This window comes from Nylanderia fulva, unplaced genomic scaffold (genome assembly GCF_048542155.1).
Source record: "Nylanderia fulva isolate GAGA-0341 unplaced genomic scaffold, ASM4854215v1 Scaffold35, whole genome shotgun sequence".
Lineage (NCBI taxonomy): Eukaryota > Metazoa > Arthropoda > Insecta > Hymenoptera > Formicidae > Nylanderia > Nylanderia fulva.
In genome coordinates, this window is record NW_028190422.1 from 1856812 (window position 1) to 1870167 (window position 13356).

Here is a 13356-nt window from a genome sequence, read left to right on the forward strand (position 1 = left end):
GCGTTTGTAGAAGTCTCCCTTGACGTCGCTGCCGCCGCCAGCATTCGTTGAACTCACTTACAACCGCTGTAAAAGAACAAATCTTGATCATTATTTTAACATTCGCGAATTGAATTCTACGCGCTGATGCGTCTCTGTTCATCCTTGTGAAGAAATCGAGTTGGGCCGATTCTCTCGAAATCGATCTTCGTTATTTCTATTTCTTCAACTTTGAGCGTACACGTCCATTTTTTGATAGATTCCAATTAAAACTTTCACGTTGACAATCAATTCGAAACTGATACTTTGAAGTTTCACAATCAGATGCGTTCGCGCCTCTCGTAAACATCTCAGATCGTCGGAGAGTCTTACGGAATGGTCTCTCAAAAATTGTTTTCACGTTACCCACTCGTTTAAATCTCATCGTTGATACGAAGTAGGCAAAACCTACTATACCCAGCCCCTTCGCGGGGATGAATCGCACGATTCTTTCCTAGAACGCATCGATTTCTACGTCGAGACATCTGCAGAAAGAGAGAAAGCAGCGTCTCCGTCATCATCCTCGTCGTCGCCGTCGGTGCCGCCGTGCTCTCCACCACCGCTCGGTGATACTAGTAACGACAGAACAACCACCACTACCACCTCCGCCATCAGCAAAGCGCGGCCTCCTCTCATCATCATCAGCGGATCGCCGTTTCGGGAGGCCGATCGGTGGGCCTCGCCGGGGCCGATGCCGCGCGAGAGAGAATTCTCTCCTTCTCGGAACGGCAGACAAAGCGGCCTCGCGGAAGGCCGCGAGAGTGAGAGAGGAGGTATGAGGCGGTCTCCGGGGGCGGCGCGTTTGATCGAAAGGCGAGCCGCGCTATTGGCCGGCATTGCCTCGGTGCGAGGGGAATGTGAGGACGCGTGAGGTACGGTGGCGGGCGCCTCTACCCGCGCAGCGCGCAACATTTCCATCTCCTTGCCCGCGCGACGCGTCCTCTCTCTCTCTCTCTCTCGCTCTCTCTGTCTCTCCTGCCGTCAGCCCGCTGTAGCCGCCGTCGCGCCGCACCGCGTCCTCACGCGAGCGCGCGCGATATCGGCCGCCACCGTCGCCGTCGCCGCTGCCGCTCCACGTCGCGCCGCGCCGCGCCGCGCCGCGCTCCGCACCGCGCCGCGCATGGTGCCACCACTGCCGCTCGAGCGAACCGCCGCCGCGCTGCTAGTCCTCTCAGTCGCGACGCGCTCGTCACGGGGTGCAGATCGTACGTCGCTTGTCGTTCCGACACCCTACGTCGCGCGCAGCACGCGTCTCTCACGCGGACACCCGGGCCGCACGCCGCACGCCGTTTCTCGCGTCTATCCGTATTTGTATTCGTAACGTGCGATTCCGTCGCGGAAACCGCAACGTCGTCGATCGTTGCTGTCGTCGTCGCGTTTCGGGGTATTTCGGTGGTGGGTGGTTTTTCATGGTGAAGTCTGACTCTTTTTCTCTCGGACAGAAAACGACAGAGACTCTTTGAGACTGACAAAATTGGTGGTTAGGTACATAGGGGGAAAAAAAAGGAGAGAATAAAAGTGTGGTGCAGGGAGGTGACCCCAGTCCCGATCCCTTGGGAAACCTCCATTACGGATGATGCTTCGTTGGGGGAGACAAGGTGGACTCTAACTTTTTTTAACGGGAGTGAAGTAGAGAGTTACTCGAGTACGCCACGTTTCGGAGTTAGGCCGAAAGATGCACGACCGCGACGTCCCGTTGGGACGATGACGTCCGCGTCGGTTCGCGTCTGACAGATCCGCGCACGTTGCCACGAGGCGCGCGGATAAAGCTGCTCTCGCTTCTCCCCGCGTCCCTTCGCGCGGACATCTGGAAGTTTACGTGTGGTTGTGCATGTGTGTGTTGCAGATGCGGCCTTGTTACTGATCCGATCAGACCTAACGTCATCGACAACGAGAATCCGAGGCGAGACCCGCCACGAGGAGAAAGATAAACAGAGAGAAGAAGAGGAACAGGTCGAAGAGAAAGCGATAGAGAAAGAGAAGAAGGATATAACCCTTTCTCTCTTGTGGAACAAAACAAGCGGAAGCCACATCACGCCCGACATCATGACGCAACAAAGCGGTGCTGGGTCACCCCAGCAATTTTGTTTGCGCTGGAACAATTATCAGACTAACCTAACCAACGTCTTCGATCAGCTCTTACAGAGCGAAAGCTTCGTAGACGTGACCTTAGCCTGCGACGGGCACAGCGTCAAGGCTCACAAGATGGTCCTCTCGGCCTGCAGCCCCTATTTTCAAGCACTCTTCTTCGACAATCCCTGCCAACACCCGATCGTCATTATGAAGGACATCAAATGGCCGGAGCTGAAAGCTGCGGTCGAGTTTATGTACAAGGGCGAGATCAACGTCTCCCAGGAGCAGATCGGGCCGCTGCTCAAGGTCGCGGAGAGCCTCAAGATTCGCGGCCTCGCGGACGTCAACAGCGAACAGGAACTGACGTCCAGACCGACCTTAGAGGAGGTCGCGACCGCGGCGTTGCAGCGGAAGAAACGTCGCCGGGTGTCCGGCGAGCGTTCCCCGTCCAGCAACACCAGTCCGGAGCGCATGGGCCCCGGCAGCATCGTCGACGACCAAGACGTGATCGCCGGCAACATCGTCATCCCCGAGATCCACAACATGATACCGCCGACCGCCAGCTCGACACCCAGGTCCCTAGGCTCGCCTAGCACGCCCAGTATGCCTAGCATCTCCGTCACTCCGCAGATCAACATGCAGGACCTTCCTGTCTCGCTGCCCTTACCACCACCCCCGCCGCCGCCGCCGCAGGGACAGCAGAGTTCGCACCCCCTGTCGACCCACCACGTGCCCGGCCACGTGACTTCCGGTCCGCACGCGCCCGTCAACCACCTGGGCGCCCACGGTCAACCGCTCACCGTTCAGCAGCAACAGCAGCAGCAACAACAACAGCAGCAGCAGCAGCATCATTCGCAGGGCACCGGCAGTCAGACTGTCACTGCCGACGATCTCGAGATCAAGCCCGGCATCGCGGAGATGATTCGGGAGGAGGAAAGGGTGAGTCAACTTTTCTTTATTTAGCATCTATCATTCTCCGTTTTTTAGAATTGCGCGAAGAGAAATTTATGCGTCAGATCCCATTCATGCGAATAGCGAGTGAATTTTTTTTCGCACAAATTTCTGAATACGCTATTTAAGCATCAGGAGAATTAATTAGAGTGAAATGTTATTATCGTTAAGATGGGTGTCCGTCCGCAATTTCGTGAAAAGGTGTTCAATTTAATCTACATAAGAAATGTTATACATTAAAAAAATTATATATTAAAAAATGAAATGCATCGAAATGATTTTCGTTCGTGAACGCGTAAGAAGGTTCTCTACTTAGTTATTACTCATACTATTATAGAGGCGTGTATCTCTGAGAATCATTGCCGAATGAATGATTCTTTATAAGCATACTGATACTGTTTTGTGCGATTAATCTTTTTTTTTCCCCGGAGGAACATTTGTCTTTGCACGCGTCGGTGCTGATATGTAATTTTCGATGCAAATTGTATAACAAGAAGTCCGTAATTACATGGAGTGTTGTAATTAGGAGATTTTTATGCTCGTGATAACGCCGAACCACTCAGATATATATTCTGATGCACCGAGAATAGTTTTCCTGTTTTTATACCGAAAGAATATTGCTTCTCTTTTTGCCAAAGATAAATTAGTAGAAATAAAATGCAGGAAGATGATAAAAAAGTCAGAATTACACTTGCTGTTATAACGATAATAAGATAAGAAAAGCATTTCCGTCAGAGAAATAACGTTAGGTTTTATATGATTCATAAGAAGTGTCATAAAAAAATTGGTCAATTTTGCAGGATGTAAGGAAAAGGCTTTTCTATCATTTTTTTTTCCTGTGTATATACATATAATATTATATATGTATATGATTTGTGCATGCAGATTGGAAATTTACTAAAATACATTTTCTAAAATTTAAATAACGGTACAATCTTATCAAGCTGCGCATTACAAATCTAATCTTACCATTAAAAACATTAAATAAACGAGCAAATAAATTTCTCCGTATCGTCATTAAAAAAGTTTCGCGCGCGCGCGCGCATATGTATTTTAAATTAATTCCAATATCGGATAACAAATATAAACGAAAAGAGAAATATTCCAATATATATTTGGCCAACATTTAGAAATAATTTCGGCAACGGGAGAGAGTCAATTAAAAGTTTCCTCCGCGCCGATATCAAATGTGCCGGGCGCGCGTCGTGAATCGAAATAAGAAAGCGCGCCGAGCAACTTCCCTTCTCGACGGAAAAGTTTCACCCTTCGGAGGGGGAGCAGTTAACTCGAAATCGTGCAATTTTCCCCCTGGTAACGAATGAAGACGTTTTCCCGTCTCGGGATAGCCAGAGGCCGGCCGACTGATCGTTAACGAGAGAGAGAGAGAGAGGGCGCGCGTTCCGCGCGCGCCTCACGTCATTAGGGCACGCGTTCGTCCTCTCGCCAAGGCAAACGACCGATCGTCGAGGAAGGCAGAGCACGATGTGTCTATATCTAGCGATATAATTGGCCGCTCTTTCACGGAAAAGTCGCGACCGGAGTCCGCGGCCAATTATAGCGAGAGGTCGGGGGACGACGAGTTTTCGCGCCGAAACTGCGTTCGCATCTGATCGAGAGGAACGGGAAAAGGGACCGAGGGGAGATATGGGAGAAAGAGAGAGAGACCCCCGCGCTTTTCCCGCGCGGAGGGTGGTGGAGGGCCATCCCAATTACCCGGCGATTGGCTTCGACGGTATGCGCTAATTGAGAGTATCAATGAACGTCAATGAGCGCAGTCAATATTTGGCCGGGGTGCATCCGGCCGAGCGTTTTGTAACGTTCTTTTTGTTAAAGCGGATGACAAATATTGACCGCGCTCGTTCGCGTTCGCGCGCGCGTACGTGACACGAGCACGCACACACACAACACACACACACACAAACACACACATACGCACGCACAAGCCTGGGGTATCGACTGCTCTCGTTAATTACATCGGGACGACGGTGTCTCTTGCATTATTTATCGTCCGCTACCGGCGCAAGTTATTAAGCGTGCGGCTAGTTACAAGCCGTTTTGTAACTAGCGCGACGACCGTCGGACGTTGCGGGGGTTGGTTGTGTCGACTTAGGCCGGACAATCAACTCCCGTTTAACGAAATGTTCTTCCTCTTCCCTTCTTTCGTCATATCCGCGTAATTATGCTACTTTTATTTCTATCGATATAATAAGAAGACTGATTTATGAATTTTAATGTCTTGATTAAATTTCAAACGATTATATGTTTCGCTTGTAAAAACTATAATTTAGAGTTGCAATACAATCGGAAATGATAAATGTTTCCAATGTATTATTCAAGGTTTTATCTTATCCAGAGAAATCTAATATTTACATATTATAATTTACATTGGCATCTATGTTTTTATATTGCTTATGTAACGCGATCCGATAAGTAGGATAAGAATATGTATAACTTTAACATAACATATAAAAAAGGAAGAAAAAATATATAATTACCGTTATACGTAATATGAAAATTGTACATTGAATATCGAGTTTCAAAGCTAAGCGGGACATTAATTAAATAAGCTGTATTAAATAAGCTTAATTATTATCTTAGCTGATGCTGTAATCAGTATTATCGTGTTTGATTACGCGGATTGTCAAGCTTAACTCCTACATAATTACCTGCATCCGAAGACAGCTCCTCCTACGAGGAGCTGATATAAATCTTCGTCAAGCCCGAGATTTCGTGTTTATAGAATCGGACAAATATCGGGAGAGAGGAAACCCTCGTGCTCTCTTTCACTCTTCGTGCGCGGGAAACCGCTTTACGAGCGTTTACGCGCGGAAAAGCGCGGAACGAGACTGACTTGGCAGCTAAGAGTTCAATCTAGGAAATTAAGGTGAGCGATCGACAATCTCTCTCCGCGGCCGGCGCATTATCCTTCTCTCTTTCTCTCTCAGGGCGCGCGTACTTTGGCGTCCTCGCCGCGTCGTGACGTAATCCGTTATATGTATATAATGGTTATAACATTCCACGGGATTCCATTATGTTAACGCAACCACGTTCCAATTCTCCAAGCATGCCTGCCCGCGCTCGTATCGTAAATGCGCGCCGTTGTAGTATCGCAACTATTCCGCGGTGCCTTTCCGATTAAAATACCTAATTGATGCGGGCGAATAAGCCAATGGCGGACCCTGGATCGCGGAATGCCAAGCCGCGAGAGTGCTGCCAAGCACCAAGCGTCGACATGGAATTTTTCTTATACGACGAGAGAGAGAGAGAGAGAATGAGAAAGAGACGGAACAATTGTAGAAGCAGATAAAATGAAATAAAATGTAATTATGAAGATTGCAGTAAATGGATGGAATGCGTCGCTCTCTTTTTAAGAGCGACAGAGGGGAATTTGTAGAAGAAGAGAAAGCGATGTTTTCATTTATATAAACAGTAAATCAGTATTAATGTGAAAGTTCTATAAGATTGATTTATTTTATATATATATGCGCGTTAGTTGAAAATTGCAATAGAAATGATGAAGTAGTTTAGAAAAAAGCACGAATGAATAATGCAAATAGATTATTGATATTCGTACCCAGAAATTTTTTATTTAAATCTAAAAATAACATTAGAGATCGAGAGAGCAAAATTCTTACACTAACTTTCGACTAAATCGATTTTATATCTGCCAGACATTTTTATTCAAAGATCTTTATCCAAAATCAGTCTCACGGTAGCAAAGCCTATCTCCGCAATCTTCTTAAGAGAAGAAGATATTTCTTCCAAAAGTCTAAGGCTCATTATAAATACATGGAGACGAAATTATCATATGAGAAATTCATCGAATACCATGGCTGAATCTCTTCTGACAATATTACATATTCTTTATTATGCATCCACGAACATGTTGAAAACGATTCGTCCCTCGTCTCGAGATAAATCGCTCGAGAAGTTTAAAAAATTCACCGATTACCGCAACGATGGCATTTCATTCTATAAGTTTCGTTATTTTATTGGACACATATTAACGAATATAATGTAACGAAATAGCGATCGACCTTACGCGTTTCGTCGGAAATTAGGGAATCAACAGGGAGCGCTTGAGTTATGAGTCGCTTGCCTCCGGCGGCGAAAACCAGAGACAACAATTATTTATATCTCGAACAGGCCCGGATGCGATGGGGACTCACGAAATATACGTTTACGCAGCATCCCGTATAAGTATAAATTATATTTCACCTGTCGCGCGCACGCGGGATCCACGATGTGTCTTTCGCAACCGCTTAATCGTGCCCTAATCACATCGTTTAATCGTGCGATCGTCCACGTACGAGAAAACAGGTCTGCGATTCGTTATTTTTGCAACCAAGAATATATTATTAAGTAGCGAATAAATATAGGATTATAATAGTGAATGTTGTCTTTATACAAAAAAATTATTTTCAAAAATTTATTATAGATTTTTCTCACATAACTCGTCTAAGAGTCTTGACGTGTTGTCAAACCGACACTATATTCGTTCTTGTGACATCTTAAAATTATAATTTTATTTTTATTTTCACAAATCACTCGATAACGACTCAACGAAGGGTCGAAACGTTGTGAGATTTAATAATTAAAATATCATATATTATTAATAAATAATATTCGCCAGTACGGTCGAGAGAAGAGTTTTACTTTTTTAATATATTTTTACACAAGACTAGATTTAATTAAAGCTCATACATATAATTTTTCAAAGATACACAAGAGCTTATTTATTAAAAATTACAAACGCGGCTGTTTATAAATATTCCTATATATACGGTGTAGCAATATGAGAAAAGATGAAGCAAGAATAGCATCAGGGATCGTAAAATGGGAGAAGCGCTGAAACATGACGATTTATGCAACGTTTCTCGAAATGATCCGAAACGATCGCGAGGCTCGCTCGATCGGCTAGAAAAAATCGCGAGCCTCGAAATGGGTGGGCGACGAGAAAGAGAGAGAAAGCCGAGAACATCCCCCGAAAAGTGTACACAGTGTACAACACGAGAAGCAGCAAAGCGTGATCACGCGGTCGGTGGAGCTCGAAAGGGCGGGTCGAAAAAAATTTAATCTTCCCTCGCATTATCCTTTTTGGCAATAACGGCTTTACCTCCCGGATCGTTCTGCCCTGCCATCCCCGACCTCCATCCACGCTCTTTCTCTCTCTCTCTCTCTCTCTCTCTCTTTCTCCTCGCCCACGGCTTTCCTCTCTTCGTCCCTTCTGCCTCGTATCCGGTGACTCCGGAGTGCGAGAGAAAGAGCGTGAGCGCGAAAGAGGGACGGGAGGAGGGAGAAAACCGGCAGGAGAGAACGGATCCCCGACGCGTCGGCAGAGAAAAAAGTCGCGATACAGTAAATCGTGAATTGTAGTAACCGAGCGCCATTCATCCTGATACACCGGATGTGACTACATATTTCCTTCGTTCCGTTTAAATTAGTGTTTTTGCCCGGCGCGGCCTTGATTGTGTTTTCGCGCGTCGCGCGCGTATGCGAGTGCATCCCCCGTGTGTCGTGTCCTCCGCCTGCACTCGTATCGGCACACAATCGCGCGCAACCCGCCCCGTTGTCTTCGTCGGGCGCGTTATATATCTCTACGCGTATATATACGTAACCGTGTATCGGCGATCGTAACGCGCGTAAAAACGCGCACACGTCGATCGGGCTCGCGTTGATCAACGGGTACCGTAAGCGATACATCAGGAGAGGATCTCGCACCCCGATGGGATTCAAAATTGAAAAGCCCGATGTATTAAAATGCGCGCGCGATCCCATCCATCCCTCCCCAATCGTCTCCGCCGCCTCCTTTTTTCCCTGGCCGCTTCGGTCCAGAAAACGATCGCGATACGAGCCCGCGCGTATCGCTCGCGTCGCGCTCACAAGTCGATTACCGTGCTGTCAGAAGTGATCGAGAGAGCTCCCGCGCGCTTTTTGACGCGTATCGACGCGCGCGCTGCTCCGGAGATTTCGCGAGGTGCGATCCCGCTTTATGCATCTTCGTTCCGAGAGACCGATCTTTTTTTTCCGCGAGAACTGCTTGCAATTTTATAAGATGCTCTGTCTTATGATTTATTGATATATGTATCAATTATAACGTAAAGGATAGCAGCTTATTGAAATAAAAAGTCAATGGTTATATCGTTTGATATTAGTTCATTTTTTTTCAAATTTTTTCAAATTTTTACTTATCAACTTTCATATCGAGAGAAGAAAGAGAGAAATAAAGAAAATCTTCTCTCCTTTTTTCAACGCGTATATTAAAAAGATCGCTTTTAATTAGGGTTAAAATCCGGCTCGGCGCGTTCTCTCCGAGGGACACTTCCATTCGTTTCTCACGGGACGACCCCGCATTTATACTTACAAAGTATAGAAGATGCTTTCCGGCTTGGTCCAGTTCCCGGCAGTTTTTGCGCGCGAGTGCTCGCACGCAAAGTCCGCACGCGATAGCTGCTTTTTCGTAGACACGTACGGAGCGTGCCTGACAGGAGACTCTCTCTTTCCTTCTCCCGACACGCGGTATGGTCAGTTTTATTTTTATTTTTTCATTTTTTTTTTTTCCAAGACGCTCTGGGTCGCGTCGTCCGCAAGGACGAGCCGGAAGAAATTGGCGGGTATCCGCGAACAGCGGTTACGTGCTATTCCGTCGCTCGCGAGATCTCGAAAGTAGGTAGGTAGGAGGATCCCGATCTCGCTCTCTCTCTCTCTCTCCTCCCGAGTGCGTATTACGTAGCCACCCTTACCTCGGTGGAGGACTATTTTATAATAAAGGCCGGCTTAGCGACGGTATAATGGTATGTATTTTAAATATTTCGAAAATTGCCTTCCTAGGAAACTCCTCGCATAATGGCAATACTTGGAATATAATCCCGGGGTAACCGGACCGCATAGGCGCCCGAGCACTTAACTTCTCTCTCGATTCCTCACGCCGTACCATCGCCCTTTTCCCTTGGCACCGCGAGAGCAGCCTCTCTCTTTTCTCGATCCCTTCTCTTTTTATATCTCTTCTCTAAACGATCCCTTCTTCGACGTTAACGCGCCGCGCTAGGAGAGCGCGAATGTTTCTTGTGCCGATGCTTTCCTTCCTTTGGAAATCTCGCGATAGATTAACCGGACTGGATATATTCCAGATGGGATTTATCTGCACGGAATCGTTAGCCGCCGACCGATAGCCGCGGGATAATGCATCGGTAGACAAAGTATCTCGGATTTCTCATCTACCGATTCCTTTCTTCGCGATCTTTTTCCATAACTTTGTAATTTTTCACTTTAGATATTTTTGTATTAATGATTCAAGTTTTTTTTTTTAATTTTATTAAATTCTAATTTTTCGCCAAGAGGAAAATTCTTCTTGGAGAGAGTGTAGGTAGAGAATAAGATTTTATCATTTTAAATATAATGCAATTAAAGTCTCTCGACTTTTAAATTATATTCTATTTTTATTTTTAAAACACTAAATAATTCAATCCGACATTGAGCAATGTTTTTAATCCGAAGCGTTTAAAAATGAGCATACATAAATAATATCTTACTTGCGAAAAGCATTTTCTTACATACACCTTCAAGATAATATCTTTATTGCAAAAACAATCGTGGATCGATCGACGAGGAATGACAGTTGTCGGCCTAAGTAGAGCTAGTCTTTTTACTAGGGGTTACTCTTTCTCAAACACTTTATGAAATTTGATAAATCGTCTCTTTCTCTGCGCCTTTCCTTCCCAAAGAGAAAGAGAAAGCTCGTATCGACGTCGACGTCGGAGCATTTTTCCGGAGCACTGGTTACGTTAAGGCGCGCGTTGAAAATTGCACAAATATTCGCCTCTCGAGTGCTCGGAAGAAAGTTATCTTGAAATCCGCGCGTCTGGCTCGGTCCCGCGGGAGGCGGCGACCTTCGCGGCGACGCTCGCTCGGGGAATGCATTATTTCGCGGCATGGAAATGCCCTCGGACCGGAAATCGATGTCGGATCGCTTAAGTAATACGCCGGGAAAACGCGACCGCTTAACGTTCCCCGGTATTTTCCCCTCGACGACGACGACGATAAGCGTTTCGAGGGAAACCCCGGCGAGAGAGAGACACGTGGGGGTGGCGAAGGGGTTGCAGGAATCAAGCGACGGGGAAAGAGAAAGAGGAAGAGAGAGACAGGCGGTCAAAAAGGGAGGCGAAAGATCCGCTCGTTGATAAAAGTTGCATGCGCGTCCACCCGTAACGTCCGCGGAACTATTCGTGAAACATTCAGCCGAACGACGACTCGAAAGACGCTCCGGCCGACTTGAAATTCCCGCAACGACCACTTCGTAATAATGTAACGATCGCGGTGTACCGTTCGGCGGATACTCCGTGTCGGACACAGGAACCACCGTCTCGCTCTTTATCGTCCAATTCCCCAGTCGCGATTTTCGCGACGCGACGCGACCGTGTCTGTGCACTTGTAATTTCTTCGCGGGGACAAGTATTTTAATTACGTATTCACGTCTGGGGAAACAAGCGACAATTTAAGAAATAATTTTTTCGATATACATGTGTATCGAGTAATCGAAATTAAAATTGTCTATTCTTATTTTACACGGGAAAAAGAATTAGTCCATATATGACACGTGAAATTTAGTTGTCGTGTATCTAAATTTTAGCTATGACAGCTGGATATTTCTTAGCTATAACATTCTCACATTAAAAATATTTAGTCACCATGCATAGCTAAAATTTAGGCATGACAACTAAATTTCACGTTGTAATATCAGGACAGCTAAAATTTAGCTATGATAGATAATTTTTTTCCCTTGCGAAAGCGATGAAAAACTCGCTTTCCTGATATTCGAAATCCGAGTTTACGGGACGAATGCATCTTGACGGATGCATCGCAACACTTTCGACGTCCGATCAGTTACGAGTTAATCTCGAGACGAATCGCCGCCGTGAAGAAAGGCCGGGCGCGCATTTATCGGAGATCGTTTAATCCTCCCCTGATTTCTCTGAAATCCCGCGGAACGTTGCGTGCACCGGGTTCGATCAGAAATGCAGTACGGAGGCGCATCGCGTTTGTTCTTGATGCACGACGACGGCGGCGGCGTGGAAAGCAAAGGGAAGCGAAGCTCTTTATCGTTCATCATCACGCACAGTCGCTGTTCCGGAAAAATACTGATCTTGTAAGGGGGTTCGCTCCCTTCGCCTTCCTCCAAGAATCGCTATATGTACTGTTTCCGTTAAGCTTCTTCTTCTATACACTTGCGTGTATTCGACGTCCACACTAACGAAAGCATCCAGATATATGCATCCTACACGTAAAAATGTAATCGGAATCGCTATAAAAATCGAGAAAGAAGAGTTTAACATACTTCGCTTATCCTGACAAACGGACCGTCCCAGAATTTTAATAACGGATGGAAGTTACAACCTTCTACCCCGAAAAGAGTTAAAAGCGTCTCATTCCTTATTTACATAACCCATTTTTGCAGCTTCGGCTTTTGAAACGACCAAATTTGCCAGCCGATCTAACTTTCACGATCACATCCGATTTCCGAGCATATACGCGACGTTCTCTCTCTCCTCTCTTTTTTTTTTTTTTTCCTTTTCGAGTTCCGTCGAACGAACGTTGCTGGAACGCTATCGCGACGGCGGGTAGCAGGGGGAGGGAAGAAGAGAGAGGTGGGTTTCCATTTCGAAAATGCGGCGCAGGACGGATCTCCGCGCGATGTACGGCGGGCGACAGCTCTGGCGAGCTCGCGGTAAATCAGAAATTATCTTGCGTCGCGTCCGAGTTGCGCTGCCTTTTCCCATCGAAACGCGCATAAATACCGGACCAGAACGAGCGACGGAGACAGAAGGGGGAGGCGAGAGAAAGAGAAACAGAGAGAGCGGTCCTTGCAGTCGCGACGGCATGCACGGTGCATCCGCTGTCATGCCGCGTGTACATGTACAGGGCGACACGCGGTCGTGTATACAGTGTGACCCGGGATCACTATACGACTCAATGAAAGATAATGCGGAATCTAGTGAAAATCTCTTGTCGCGGCCAATTTCAACAGGTAATTTCAACAAATGTCTACGGTTTAATTAATTCAGCTGCAAAAATGTTTAATCGCGGAAAAAACAGTATCCTTGAAAGAATGCGAATATGCCTTGATTCAAGTATATTTTATCCTTATAATAGCGCCAAATATAAATAATTTTGGATAAAGGATAATTTATCCTTAAAACAAAGTGCAAAATATTCTTGGTTGAAGCTGAAATTTACTTATAAGTATTGCAAGGACAAGTGAGCATCGGATATAAGCGATACTTTCAAATATATAATTCTTAATTCAAATGTGACTAA

The 13356-nt window shown here is 46.2% G+C and overlaps 1 protein-coding gene across 3 annotated transcripts in view; it reads left to right on the plus strand.

The window, feature by feature from the left end:
* Positions 1-13356, plus strand: part of LOC114934935 (protein bric-a-brac 1) — a 379696-nt gene that overhangs the window by 84479 nt on the left and 281861 nt on the right. For all 3 annotated transcript variants that reach the window (XM_085485241.1, XM_085485239.1, XM_085485240.1), the window contains exon 4: positions 1865-3030. In XM_085485241.1, coding sequence (XP_085341367.1) covers positions 2065-3030 — 966 coding nt within the window. In that variant the 5' untranslated portion in view covers positions 1865-2064. The remainder of the gene's footprint in view (positions 1-1864; positions 3031-13356) is intronic.